This window comes from Coturnix japonica, chromosome 2 (genome assembly GCF_054131305.1).
Source record: "Coturnix japonica strain WE chromosome 2, WE-NBRP24, whole genome shotgun sequence".
In the NCBI taxonomy this organism is placed as follows: Eukaryota; Metazoa; Chordata; class Aves; order Galliformes; family Phasianidae; genus Coturnix; species Coturnix japonica.
The window spans coordinates 92,906,015-92,920,916 of NC_140664.1; the positions used below are offsets into that span (position 1 = coordinate 92,906,015).

General features: G+C 35.8%; 1 protein-coding gene across 19 annotated transcripts in view; it reads right to left on the reverse strand.

Moving 5' to 3' along the window:
• The window catches only part of PTPN3 (protein tyrosine phosphatase non-receptor type 3), a 149,799-nt gene that overhangs the window by 17,862 nt on the left and 117,035 nt on the right, over positions 1-14,902 (reverse strand). For 14 of the 19 annotated variants that reach the window (XM_015854307.3, XM_015854304.3, XM_085538089.1 and 11 more), the window contains 6 exons: positions 10,834-10,857; positions 9,877-10,075; positions 8,580-8,657; positions 7,623-7,679; positions 4,212-4,368; positions 2,379-2,536 (listed from right to left, as the gene is read on the reverse strand). In XM_015854307.3, coding sequence (XP_015709793.2) covers positions 2,379-2,536; positions 4,212-4,368; positions 7,623-7,679; positions 8,580-8,657; positions 9,877-10,075; positions 10,834-10,857 — 673 coding nt within the window. Of the gene's footprint in view, positions 1-2,378; positions 2,537-4,211; positions 4,369-7,622; positions 7,680-8,579; positions 8,658-9,876; positions 10,076-10,833; positions 10,858-14,011; positions 14,278-14,902 lie in introns of those variants that run through there. The other 5 variants (XM_015854305.3, XM_085538084.1, XM_085538083.1 and 2 more) reach the window with 3 other exon arrangements.

Genomic DNA, 14,902 nt, shown 5'->3' on the forward strand with positions numbered 1-14,902 from the left:
GACTAGATGATCTTTTAGGTCTTTTCCAACCTTGGTGATTCTGTGATTCTACGAAAAAGCAAATCTTCAGCACACCGCAGTGTTTTAATATATAATTCCCTTCTATTTTGCCAAGGCCTAACACCTTGCAGACTTTATCTTCAGCAAATGTGGGCAAATGTGCATACATCAAAAAATTAATTTTATGGTCAAATGTATTGAATATATGGTACAAGTCAGAAAAATGTACAGGGGGGGGGTGAGGAAAGATATCAGAAATACTACCACAAACAAAACTGAAGAAATGCAACCATACAATTATAGTTTCCCTGTATTAAATATACATGAAAGCAATTTACAACTGAGTTATTAACCTGGCTGTGCCGGAGTTTTATGTGCTTCACTGAACACTTGTCAAAGAGGTAATTACAGCTTTCATATTTAAGTAAGATTTAGAATATGGTTTTGTACATAAAATTAAGTGAAACCAATAGGATGTTAACATCTCTACTTCAGTTAAGAGAAAGGGATGAGCACACAAAACTTATTCTATTAAAAGACTTACTGAATCATAGGACTCAGTATGTACCATAGCTCATTTCATTTTTCAGACTCCAAAGCACAAAAAAGGAAAGAGGATGTATGGGAAGAGTGCTTGATAATTTACATAGCAACCAAAGAGCTTCCACCAGTTGTGACTTAAGTTCCATTTTTTAACAGAGACAAGTTAAGATTTCTACTTTTTTTTTTTGTTTTTTTTGTGTGTGTGTGTGTTTGTGTGTGTGTGTGAAACAAGGAAGAACAATTTTATGTAAAGCAACAATACTGGAGCTCTCTTGTTGCTGCCTGGCTAAAACACTATTTTATAGAGAGAACTCCTGAATTCTGTTTAAGTGGAAATAAAATAGAGAAAGATATTAAAGGGAAAAAAAAAAAAAGTGTACATGATAGCTTATTAATTATTCCCTATTTTACTAAAATGAATGGAGGGCATGATAATTACCAAAGGTGATAAGACACTGCAACTGACTCTGAATTTGAAGTAGGAAGACCACTAAGCTATCACTAAGCTAACTACATTTATTAGACTTCAAAAGGGTTCTGGCACTACTTTGTAACAACAATAACATCCTGCTAAAACTGCTGTCAGGAAATTAAAATGTCAAAGAATCAAATATCCAATGGAGATTATTAAAGAAATATTGATAAAGTTGTTGGCTAAATTCATGTACAGTTAACACACTGAAGCACTTGTCTGTATCCTTTGAGTTCCTATTTTAGTAGCTGGTAGACTCGCAATTACAAGATTCCAACATGTTAGTGGATTTTGGAAAGCTGATATAAACCATGGAGTCAAGAATTCCTAAAAGACAGGGAAGACTTAACTCTTTAGAAATTTTGGAAACAAAGGAGAACTCAGATAAGGAGTGTTACATAATAAATAACATAAAAACTCTTCAGCCACCAGCATAACATTTTGCAGCATTAAAAAAAACAACAAAAATGAGTAAATTCCCACTGCTGTTCAATATGTTTACAGAGTCTGAAAGAACGATGCCAGACTCTGACAATGTGAAATTATTAAGTTATAATAACCAGAATTTCTCCAAAGTTAGAAAGCCCACAAAATTAATGTTTGTATCTCCAACAGAAAAATGAACACAAACATGCTGGGTGATACATTCCCATTAGAAAAAAAAAAGAAGAATTACCTTTTCTAATTTCTTGCTTCTAAATTCTATGCTAACACTGCAGAGCTGTTTTAATAAACTGCAAATATTTTAATGGTCAGCTTTATAGAGTATGCCTTGCAAATAGTGAAGAACGTATCAAACATTAACGAATTATTCCATGCAGCAGTTTGTCAAGTCTCATCTTGCATATAGGGGAATCTCACTTACAAAGTACTATGCCCAAGAAGTAACCATTCATGTTTTAAATTGCCAGGAAAAAAACATCACAGACTGGATACTAAAGACCACACATGGAAATTAACAACACAACACTTCCATATTAACCTCCTAGAGAAGAAAAGCAGGAACAGCCAAGTTGCTGATGTTATTGCATGAAAAGCAGCAAAACATGAGAATGAGAAAAATCTAAGGATAAAAGTGATGTTTCATATGTCACTTACTAGCATGGAAAAGGAAAAAACACAAAACTATCTTCTGTCCACCTCCTACTATTTTACTCAATAAAACAATTTAAGAAAATTTAGTGAGCTTTGGGTACTTGAGCTGGAAAAATGTTAATCAAAACTGAGGGGCAACTCATATTCCTGCTCTCAAGATGAGATTGAAAGAGAGAATAAGTTTTCTAATCAGTTTAGCCCTGATGTTACTAGCTGGTCACAGCTATTGGTCTATACTAATAGCATTTGAGATTTGAGTATTACCCACCTCGAACTGATGAATTACTGTCCCGGTTTCCAGCCCTTTCCTTAGCTGTTCCATAGACTCTTCCAGAGTATCAGCGTATTCAGTACAAAGAAGAGCTTCTGGGATATTCTGGGAATCAACTTCATCTTCTGATCTAGGCTCCACAAACTGTTTAACTACTGAAAAATGTACTAAAAATTAAAATTTGTTGCATAAAGCGTTAATGTGCTTGCGATACATAATAAAATTTACCAGCTTGTGAGAACAATGAAGTTCGCAAAGATAAAGCTTCAAGGAAGCAAATATTAGCAACAGATTTACTTCATTTAGTTATATATTATATTACTATACAAAGGACTAGAGTAAATTGTCCTTGTAGACAATTTCCTTTAGGAAAAAGAAATTCCTAAGGAGCTAACTAAAACTGATGGTTTCCAAGCATAGAAGTATTTTTGCTGCTGTCGTTTGCTGAATAGGGTAATGACTCACAACATTATCTTGGTAGAAATCAATTAAGTTCTACATTAAAAAATTCGAAAGATAATTAATGGAGTAGCTCAAAAAGTTTGGAGCCCTTTGCAGCAAAGCAAACAAATACATTTACATAATCCCTTTCCATTAGAGGAGCAAATAAATTCCATTTTCTAATTTCTTATTCAATCAGATCTTTCATTTGAACATGAATTACAATATACTTTTTCACAGTTGTCTATGGCGTTTCTTGCTAAGATGTTGAAGAACATGAAAAGTGTTATTGAAAAACTTCACCATGGTTTTGTCTATGAAAGCTGTTGCACTGCTGAAGGTACCCACTCTTGTGGCAATTCCCTGTAGTGATCAGTATGCACCATTCCTGCCAAACTATAAAAGATGAGGAGTTCTTACTCGTGTCTATACATATGACTGGCATGAGGCCACAGGATAAGCCTTTAGCTCAAAGCAAAGACTTATCTGCAAGCAGAAAGAGGATTAAAAAAGTTAAGGAAAGACTAAATACTGCTCGGAACCAGTGGAGAGACCTGCACTAACAGAAGCAGGACTGTGCTCAGGGAAAACAACACAAAGAGCTCATCTATCTTCCTAGAAACATAAGAAATTTAAAATAAAGTAAATGCTACAGAAGCATAAAACATTTTGCAGTTTTCTTGCCTCCTGTTTCTTAGTAGCGCATGATCTTTCCAGATTTTTATGTCATAATGCAATCCGAGACTCTTTGCCAAGCCTTTCTATAATCATTTGTGTTAAGGTCTTACCATTGCTCCTAGAGAAAGTAAATAATAAAGTAAATAATAATTTCACTTCACCTTAAAGCTTCTGCAATCTGCATGTGTTTAGAAATGGAGCAAGTAAAATGGAGCAGGACTGATTCCTTGTATTTAACAAATAAATGTCTGTTAACCTACGTATTTCAGAAACTGTCTTATTGTCAACAGGAATTTAGTGAGTAGCCGACACGGGTCAGGCTCATCATCATTATAAAATATCTATAGTGGGAAGTTTGTTTTGTAGAATCATTGTGCTGGGGAACAGCAGCTCATAGGTATTTGAAAACTCACAACTAAAGACTTGTGAAATTACCTTCTATTTCCAAAATGAAGCTTTGAAAAGAAACACTTGTTGTTTTATTGAGTTTCAAGTTAAAATCCAAGCTCTAACTTGATAGACATATTCATACTCAAAAGAGCCTACAGTTAAAAATATTTATGCTATTAGTTTAAATGCAAGAGGAACTGCTTTCTAGCACAGATTTATTTCCAAGTGAACTAAATCCGTGTTTACTTGAATAGATGTACCACCAAGCAGAAGAGCAACAATCTCAAAAACATTGAAAATGAATAGTAAAAGCTCAGTTACCTTTCCTCCTGACCAAAAGGGCAAGCTCTCTTGTGTGAGATTCTCTGCTGGCTTTTATAAACATGACCACCTGGTCATGCGTGTGCTCTGAGATATCTCTGCCATTAATTAATACTATCTGATCGCCTTCATTCAGTTTTGGAATGCATTTATCAGCCTGTTTCGAGACCAAAAGTAGATATTAATGTCATTGCACCCAGCCACATAAGCAGGAACAAATCAGAATATTAAGTTCATCATGCAAGCAAATTCTTCGGAGTTCTCTTGACAAAGTTTCACCTTCTGTATCAGAACTACAGTCAAAGGTTTCAGAGCTAAAGCTGTTATGTTGCTTCAAAAGCTGGAAGCTATTCCAATTTTTATTTTATTTAGGAAGTACTCAGCTGCACAGAAGAAATTTAGTTAAATACACACTGTATTTTAAATCTTTTATAAATCAGATCTAGTCCAAAGCAATATGCTATTCTCCACTTACAGCTGTTCCCAGTATTTTCTTAATGTTAACACAGGTACCCTGATCTTTATTCATCTAATGTTATTAGCTCTATCAAAAAGCAAACCTGAAAAAGATGTCCTAATTAGCTGTTTCCTTTTCATCCTGGTTATGCCTTGCTGGAAGCCTGGATAACTTGCCTGAACTAAGTCTATCATTACCAAATTAAAAACAGAAACTGACAGAAAAGAGAGGCAATAATGACAAAATCAATAGGGGAAAAAAGAAACCAACAAAACAACAAATGAAATAAATACTTCCCCCTACAAGACCAAACAAACAAAAAATAACCTGAACATTTTCTAAAGAAAGAAGAAACTGATGAAGGATAAGGAAGATTGACAATGCTGCATGAAAAAGATATGCAAACAGAGGAAGAATGGGAATTAGAAACAACCATGGTGCTCCTCAACACTGATTTAACTTAGTGTTCACAGTTTCCCAAAAGAGATGCTGTCATTCTTTGTATGATTTATGGAGGCAAGATTGAAGAATGCAACTATGAACAACTGATTTAATCACTCTAAAATACAATGGTTAGCAGTGGTTGAAAGGATAAATGATACAAAGTTCGTATCAGTCATACCGGTCACATTAGGTCAGTCTAGCAGTGTCAAGCAGTCAACAAGAACACAGAAGGAACGGTGTCTGAGCTCCTACATTTATCTATAATTTAGATTTCTTGGCTGGTTGCTGTCTAATATTCTTTATTACAGGAGAAGACTAATATCGATGTTCAAGGAGGCTGTGTTGATCATGTGACATGTTAATGCCTCAGCTTTCTTACTTAATACATTTTATACAGTCAGATGTATCTCAAATGGGAATTAATTCTTTGCATGTTAGCATAATTTGTAGATTTTTCAGATACTGAGCGTTTTCAGACAATTAATTATGTCAGAGGTTTTCTCTCCTATTGACTCACCCAGTGTTTCACTTCATGCTAATCTCTTTATTATTGTTCCAAGAAGCATGCATACTATTTTTTCAATCAAAAGTTCTACTAAATACAACTACAACAACTTCTGTATCACCTTAGGACATCAATACTGTTTCTGGGGGGGAAAAAATAAAAATTAAAATAAAATCAACAGTATAGGAATCTTATCTAAAAAAATACCAGATGCAATAAATGGTTGGGATTTTTTTTTTTTTTTTTTTTTTTTTTTTTGCTATTCTGTCTTCAAATCTCCCCAGAAATCCAGATTTCTGCTACAGTAGAAGGGAATTTAATAAAACAGAATGAAACAAAAAAACTTTAGGATGCCAAAAATGATATACTGCCTTGCACGTACATTTATTTCCCTTTCTCCACTAAAGATGGATTTTTAGGCATCACTGAGGTTCTGTGGTGCTAAAATAAATCAAAAACACAATCCATACAACTACTTACACTTACAGGTATCAGCTGTGTGGCATTAGGTAGTCAAGAACAGGTGAAATTTAATTTACAGAATGCAATATTATCAGTGTTAATGTTGTTGTGCTCTAAAAATAAGTACTTATATCTTTTCTTCTTGCTGCAACATGATTTCTGATGTGATTTCTCTTGCACTGCTCTCGAGTATACTGCATTGCATAATGGTTTCCAATATATCCCCCTGACTCTTGATAACTTCTTCACTTGGTGTTTTCTCATCTAGGGAGCTAATAAGTCACTCGTATCTATGCCAATACTTGCTAGCTGGAGACACCTAAATGAAGTAAGTTGGACATCCAGCCCCTTTCCAATCCGAAAAGATAAAAACAGATCAGAACTTCTGTACCTCCCAGAAGATAATCTGAATCTGCCAAAGGAAAGCACTGCCTCTGGAAAAGCATCTTCTGTTTCCAAACTGTAGAATAAGCCTGCTTCTAGCATCACTTCAGTATCTCAAATCACCTCTATTTTTTGCTAGCTTTTGGCTAGGTCTGTTTTATTTTTATTTTGTGGCTTGAAGTTGTATTGATAATTTTCTAATACACTTCTATTTATGTGATTATTGTAGTTCATGACTGAGTTCAGCACACTGCGTAAGTCAAGCCATAGATTTTAAAAAGGACAAAGTGCAAGATCTCAAACAATCAGTTTTAGCTTAACTTACACAATGACATTCAGATACTAGGTCTGTAAGCACTTACAGAATTTCAAGAGTCTATAATATTCCATGCTTAGTTAGAGTTAGTAAATAAAGTCAAAAGGAGAGTGAAAAAAAACTGAGAAAAGCACGTGAGATAAGCATGTCCTCACAAATTTTTGTAGAAAAAATTACTAAGGTATTGTGAGCTATTATTAGTTCACAATTCAGCATCAAAATACAGTGACTGTGCTGGTTCCAACGAATGTCCCATCTAGTCCAGAAATCTTTTCATATGCAAAAATGCATGGGAAAATAGGACCAGGGACCAGTGTATCCTTTGTTGTGGAATTTCACAGGTCTGTCTCAGGCATATAGAGCTGATACTTTTCATTCATTTTCAGCCTTTCACTAACTAATTTGATAACCCCCCACTTCTTTAAATGGAATCCTCTGCTACCCATTTCACAGTGCCCCAAATCTTGCAAAACTCTGTTGTAAGTCCCTTAAATTTTTTCTTTTTCATAGGCTGCATAGACCCATATCACTCACTTATGTACTGCATCTTCAATCATCCTGTTTGTTTTTCCCATGTTCTAGCACACTATTTTAGACAATGAAGGAAAACAAATGTTCTTTCCAACTGTCTCTTCTTTGGCTAACAATTCCCAATCTTTTCAACCATGGCTTAAAAAAAAAATAAAATAATAATAATAATAAAAGAAACATTGATCAGATCAATTGTTAGAACAGCTCAGTTACTGTTTCACACTGGTTATGCATTTTCAAATTCCTGTGAGTGAAGACTTATGAAAATGGTAGAAGAAACAGTAAAGGAAAGAATAGTAAGATATTACTTACAGGTGATCCTGGAGTTATTCTTGATACCACTAAGGGCATTTTTTGATCTATACCACCCTACAAGAATGTCAAGTAAATAAATATCATCAATACATAATGACCATAAGCATTTTAAACAAACAACCACCTTCTTTTGTTTTCATATAAAATTTGTTCTGTCACTGAAGGCCAGTAAGAATGAATTTTCATGAGCAAATTTCAGGATGGGTGTATGTTTTTTCCAGTAGACTTAAACCAGTGGCTTTGCTTGTCCATACATTTTAACAGGCAGCAAACAGATCATATGAAATATTAGTCAAACCCTATCCTTCAAGCAAGCCTAACTCAACATTTGAACTCACAAGGTGGATGGTATTATGGTGAGTATGCAAGAGATCAGATAGGATTGAAGTTCCAAAAAAAAAAATACACTCCCTTATTCCCTCTGCATAAAGCTCTATTGATGCTTCACCAATAAATAGCAAGGCAAAATGAACAAACGTTACCCTGATTTTGATAATATCACTATTTTATCTGTTCAAATGGAAGGTTTTGGTGATGCAATTAGAAAATTTACGGGGGAATCAATACTTGTTTCCATTTTTGTTTCTCCAATTTGATGTTTTCATCGACATATTTGATGAGATAGCACAAGCTATTTAACTTGTTTTATAATAAAGAAACTCTTTCTAGAAATTAGTATCTTAAATTACATTTTCAAGTTCATATTTACACAGCATAGGCAGTTTGCTTTGGAAACATGTCATGTCTGTAGTATATGCAACTAAAAAACAGAGAAGTAGCAAAGGCCTGTTTTCATAAATATGATTTTAACATTCAAGGATTAAGCTGCCACATCTAAAATTTTTTGAGTCCCTAAGACATTCCTGTGGAATACAATTTTCTAAAGTATTACATTACAAATGAAAAATGATCTATATAAATCATTTTAAAATAATAAAAAGATTGCTGACTTACCTTTAGATTAAATCCAAACTTCCCATCTTCATCTGGTGTGATACGCACCAAAAGTAAATCTCCATCAATTACTTCATTCTGCAACATACAAAAAAAAAAAACTCAAACCAAATTTTTCTAAAACCAATCAGCAGAAAATTTGAATACAGTGTAGACATTTAGACATACTCAACAATAATTCTCTGTGCAAATTCATGTTTAAAAAAGGGAAAAGCCAGGGTTAAAAAATACACCCAAATGCATCCTTTAAAAACTGTAAAAATTGCAAAAAAGAGCCGCTCTGGAAGTAATGCCTCCTGCTTTATGATGTTGGCCCACAACTTCAAAGGTGGATGATGGTGGTAGGGCAGTATGGGTTGAACCTTCCCACCAGTATTTCATTACATGTTGTTGCTGTGTGACAGATGGCAGCTAAGGAGCAGTCTGACACAATGGCATCTGACATGGAGTGCAATTGAAGCAAAGGAGTGTCACTGAATTCCCCTATGTGGAAAACATGGCAGCAATTGACATTCATCAATGCTTGCTGAACGTTTGTAGAGACAAAACAGTGAATGAGAGCACAGTGAGGCGGTGAATGGAGCATGTGGGCTCTTGCCCATCACTGGCAAAAACTGCAGAGCTAATGGCGGTGGCCATGTTGAAAAATAGTTTTTTGTAGCTGATAATTTTCTCTATCAAATAGTGTTACTGTCCTCTTGCTACTGGTTGTAGATTCCATAGTTCCTCCTCTAAAAGGGTGAACTGATATCTTCTCTAGGAAATCTCCAGGGAAGGAAGATTAAAACTTGGCTACAACTAGTGGGAAGCCAGGTAAGGAAGCTGCTTAGCACAGCTCTGGAAGAAGCTGTAGAAAAGGTGATAGAGGATCTGCCGTTGTAAAGCTAGCAGGGAGCAGCTGATCTCTAGTCAGTTCAGAATTCAAAATACAATTTTTCTCCATCCCAGACAGAAGCTGTGCTCACTATCAAGACATACAGTGGCTTGAGTGACCTTATCTTAGTGCAAATGAGACACAGACATGCAAGGAATCCCATTTGATTAAGAACTTCCTGCAGATGCTGCTGGAAACCTGGTGGCTATGAGAAATGAATGTATATGGTAGGCTTAACTACTGTACTATACACACAGCCTTAAAGAAATATGAATAAGACAAGAAGCTTTATTCCTGTTAGTGCATAAAACATGAAACATGCTCACCCCAGAATAAAACCACAGTTTTTGCGGGTTCTTAATCTACAGTTCAAAACCACATATGGTACCAGTTTTGACTTGAAGAGAATGCAACTGAACATACCTTATCACAGTAGTACAGACTGGAATCATCTGTTGAGCTACTTTTTGTAACACTGTCATATGTTTCCAGGAAGTGTTTATCCACCCCTTCCAGGGGGTAAGAGTCAGAAATGTTACCAACTCCATTGGGAGACTGAGTCAACGCTTTAGGTGAGGTATGGGTCAGAGAATTCCGCGCTGGACTATTTCCCAATACATTCCTTCATTTAAAATAATAAATAAATATTAGAAAGGTATTGTTATCCAGATTTTTTACATTAAACTGAGTAAAATGTGCAAATGTGTAGCTCAGATAAAAGAACAAGTCGTTTTTATACAGGAGGTTAAACAGCACTTCTTGATTTGCATAGTAATGGGACTGGAGAATGATCTACACATGTCATTTGTTCAGTGGAGGCCTAGAAGAATGGGCAGAATAAAACTAGAGCAAGAGAAACACTTTTAGCAAAATACTTCAAGGTCAACAGTGAAAGGCATTGCTGAAGTGGTATATGAAATCACAGCAACAAAGGAGGAAATGAGAACTAACCCCAGGGGAAAGTACTTCAACTACCAATTCTATTCACTTGTATTACCTCACTGTAGAGAGATCTTTCATGTGCATCATAGATCATCATGATCAGGGCCAGTACACTCTGCAAGCATGCTCTGTAATGCTACTGACAACCAGCACTACAATGAATTATATTTGGTCCTTGCAAGTATGCATGCTGCTAGTTGCTTGCTACAGAGTATACTCAATTAATTATCTATTTCACCATTCCTAAAAGCAATATGAAACTCTCACAGGATGGTAGTAGTAGAAGTAAATTCCAGCATGAAGAAATAAAGCTATAACATAAAGGAATGTAACTTCACTCATACAGGACCAGTAGTTAGAAAAATCAAATCAAGTTATGTATTTTATTAAGATATTAAAGATAAAGATTCTATAGTAGAGAGTTAAAAGACAACTCACTTTGGTGATTCTTGTTCAGATGGCCTGTTAAAAAAAATAAATAAATAAAACTCAGTAAGGGAACAGAAGTTAAATCGTAAAGAAAACAGGAACTCAATTCTAATTAGAAAAAAAAAAATAAATCTGTGTAAAAGCCAAAAAAAGTGCTGACAGTAAATTAAAAAAATACATATTCCTGTACAGAGAGTCTAAATCAGTCAATTAGGGAACCTGTGAAACAACAAAAAATCACTGGGCAGCTCTAATTAGTCACTTCCACATTTGGCACACACCCAACTACCAATAGTACATATCTGCTACTGCAGCTTAAACTGTTCTGGAGCTAACAGAGGCAATTAATTAACAAGATACACTACATCATTTGAAGAAGTTTTAGATGTGGTTCACAATGACCAAAGATGTCATCGATCGTATTTCTTTACACGCAGGTAATGAGAAATTAGCATAGGCTGCTTTTGAAGTGTTAGTTACAATGCAAGAGTAGAACAGCTGCTGACAGAGAATTTTAACATAAAACGTAACTAAAGCAGAGACTACACAGACCAGGACAAACTTATGCAGAAAAGAACGGTGGTTAATCAGGGCCTTTTCACAAATCAGCTTGGCTGACTGTAACAGCATAATCAAAAGAATGTCCACACACATTCTTTATGTCTCATTATTATAGAGTGTGAGTATTATCTCACACTCCTCTCCTCTCTGCTCATTATCATCTAGGAATGAAGGAACCTAGGTAATTGTAAAACTTACTGTCCTAGAATAAATGACAGCTTAAACAATAGCATAAAGTGCAAGAAGTGTTAGACTGGTTACCTAGCCCAGTACTCTGTTCTCAGAAGTGGCAAACAAACATTCAAGGCCAGGCTGGATGTGGCTCTGGGCTGCCTGGTCGAGAGGCTGGAGACCCTGCAAATGGCAGGGGAGTTGAAAATAGATGACCATTGTGGTCCTTTTCAATCCAGGCCATTCTGATTCTATATATCAGACATTTAGTGATGCTTTTTGATAAGACATGGTCACCAACAGTTGGCAGTTTTGGGAATTCTGTTGTGGTTTGTTCAACCAGACTTAAATGAAAAACTGATAAACAGAAAAGCAGCTGGAAACAGAAATGACTGATAATCCTCTCATGAACTAGTTCTAGTCTTCTAGAATATGCACAGAATTTCCTTCAAGATTGTGCAGGCAAAAGAGAGAAATCAACACAAGTCAGAGGCTTCTCTACTTATTACTGACTTACTATTGACTGCCTAGTCCCTTTAGAACCAATTACTATGCTCCCATGTCTGTCCCTGCCTGATTATTGTAAAGACCTCAGCAAACAAGAGGATTTTGCTGCTCAGAACAAGTCCTGAGCTGCAGGTACACTCCCAACACAGCCACCCTTCACCAAAACTACCCTTGTCAGATGCCTCCTTTCCAGAAAGAGGTCACAGCTGGAGGTCAGAACTGTCCAGGTGGCACAGTATTTGCCTTACAGTAAGCTGTGTCATGATACTGTATATTTACTTCATGAAAACTGTATACAAACATACTGATGCATCTCCTGCAAAGGAAAGCAATGACGTGCCTGAAGTTTGTATTTCTTTTCCAATTATTTATCCTGAGTTTTGTAGCCTCGCTATGCCCACTACGGCATGTTTTTTTGGTCTGTCAAAACCACTGTGCTCCTTTCCTTACTCTTCTCAGTTAGTCAACAAACTTAAAAGCATTTTTTAACTTAAAGGACAGGACTTAAATACTGTCCATTACAGTTTTCCCTTTAAACATTTAATCACAATAATTACCCAGCAATGAAGACATAAATTAAATGTAGGAATATAAAATGAGTTCACACAGCTGTTATTACTGTTTCTGATTCGTGTACTGTGTTCCACCAAAGCTACAGTAAAAAGGTGAATATTATTCTAGTTCTGTTTCCTCATAAGGATTCTATAACATGAACAAATTCCTCCTTGAGAGGCAGAGATGGTGAATTCCATAAGAATTTGTGAATTTGTACATAATTTTTTCATGAATGCCACAGTTCATCTTTACTACAACCATGTCCCAACATGTGATCCCACTGACATTCACTCCCATTCTCCCACAAGTACCTCCAGCTCTCCTGTTTTGTAACAATCATAGTTCCTCTACTCCTGACAGCAATAGAAAAGATGCTTTGGCACCATGCACACATACACATGCTGTCTGAGCAGCCAATCTAGGCAGTGCAGACAACTGCTGAGCTCATACTGAAGTTACTCAGTGAGAGAAGGTTGACGTTTTTTCTGCCTAGTCAATGATTTTCACCAAGCTTGTTAAAAATCATTTCAATCTTTGAAAGCTCCACACCTACATAAGATTTGACCGCAGCCATCCAGACTTTATGAAGTGGGAAGACGGGCAGTGCAATGACACGAGCTTTTATTTATTTTGGTTTAAGCAAATTGATTTCCATCTGATGGAAAGAACACTGAAGCCGTACATTTTTGTGTGTTCTGCCACAAGAGAAGGGGTACAGCTCTATCACTATGCAGAATTCAAGTTGTTGTAAGTTAACCTTCTTGAAAGCTTCCACCAAGAACTACACACCACAAAATTCTGATGCAATTATACATAATATCTCTATTTTAATACAATCCTCTTCCTCCTCACCTCAAGAGAGAGAGGCCTTTTGAGACAGAAAAAAATATTTCCACTTTTCATTCATATACTGTGTATAAACAAACAGCAAATTCTCAGTCACCTCAATAATATATCCAGAGACTTAAATGTGGGATATAAATTCTCAGTAATATTTGCTGAAGGTTCATCTGTTGAATTACTGCACTTTAATTCAGATGTATCAGTCTGAAGGAGTCATTGAATCATTCTGTAACCTTTTCGAGTTTAAAAAGGTTATCTAGAAAATGACCAAATTCAACCCCTACAGAATTCATCAGTGACAAGGGAGCTGTGTCTTCATAAAGTCCCCAGAAGCACAGCATGCTATGCCTGAAGAATTTTAATTGTCACAACTCAATGAAATATTACTCCTGACACATAATTATTTGCCAATGTGATAAAGTACTTCGAACAGGAGTACCAAGATCATATTTTCTGGCTACACTGCATTCCACATTTTACTACTATATCTTCGACATTTCACAACAAACAACAAGCACTGTATTTTAAGCCAATAAATGAGAACACTCACCAGACCAACCAATCGACTTTTTCATCAAGAAAAAGAGACATTCCTTGCAAGGAAATTAAACTTTCCATTGGCTCAGCATGCAAACACTTCAAAACTGCAAGTAATTTCTCTTCTTTACTCCACTGTGTATCTAAAAAGATGCCATTTCAATCTTCCATTCACTACAGATTGCTCGCTCTGTCAGTGATTATCTCTACAATGAAACCCTCTACTGTGAAAATCTACCTCTCTTCTGTCAAGTTTCAAGGAAAGACCCCTCCTTCTCTGATGTGTGCCTTACCAGAGAATTTACTATTCTGAGAACTGATGATAAGTTAAAGTAAAATCCCAAGAGAAAAGGGACAACTGAAACAATAGAACTGTAGCAAAACTCCCTCTCTACAAACAACAGAAGGAAACATCTGTAGGTTTTGCCCTTGTAGTGTTCTTCAAGTTATTGAAGCTTCTTTTCTCTAACACCTGCAGGGGTGGGGAGACTAAATGCGGCAAAATTTCCACTATCATCTCGTTTCTGAGAACTACCCATTTAAACTGGGATTATTATTCACAAACAAATTAAATGGAAGATATTTATAGCATCATCTTTTTGCTGTCTTTTAGACAAATTTATATACAGCATGAGTTGCATGGTTAAGATTCAGAAATTCTGTGAACGTGCGTGCAGAAAGACTGTTTAAGGCAGCTACATGGATTCTGTTTTATACCTGAGTACCATTACAGAAAAACCTGTGGCTTCCACAGTATGCTCAAGTTTTGCAGTGATTTTCTGTAAGTTCTGAACATCCATATTGATAAGCTGCTGACATTAGCCATGAAAAAGATTCCTTCTGTTCCTCTACAGTTCCTTTACTGACCATACTTCACATAGCTTCATGTATTCTGGTAATTTTC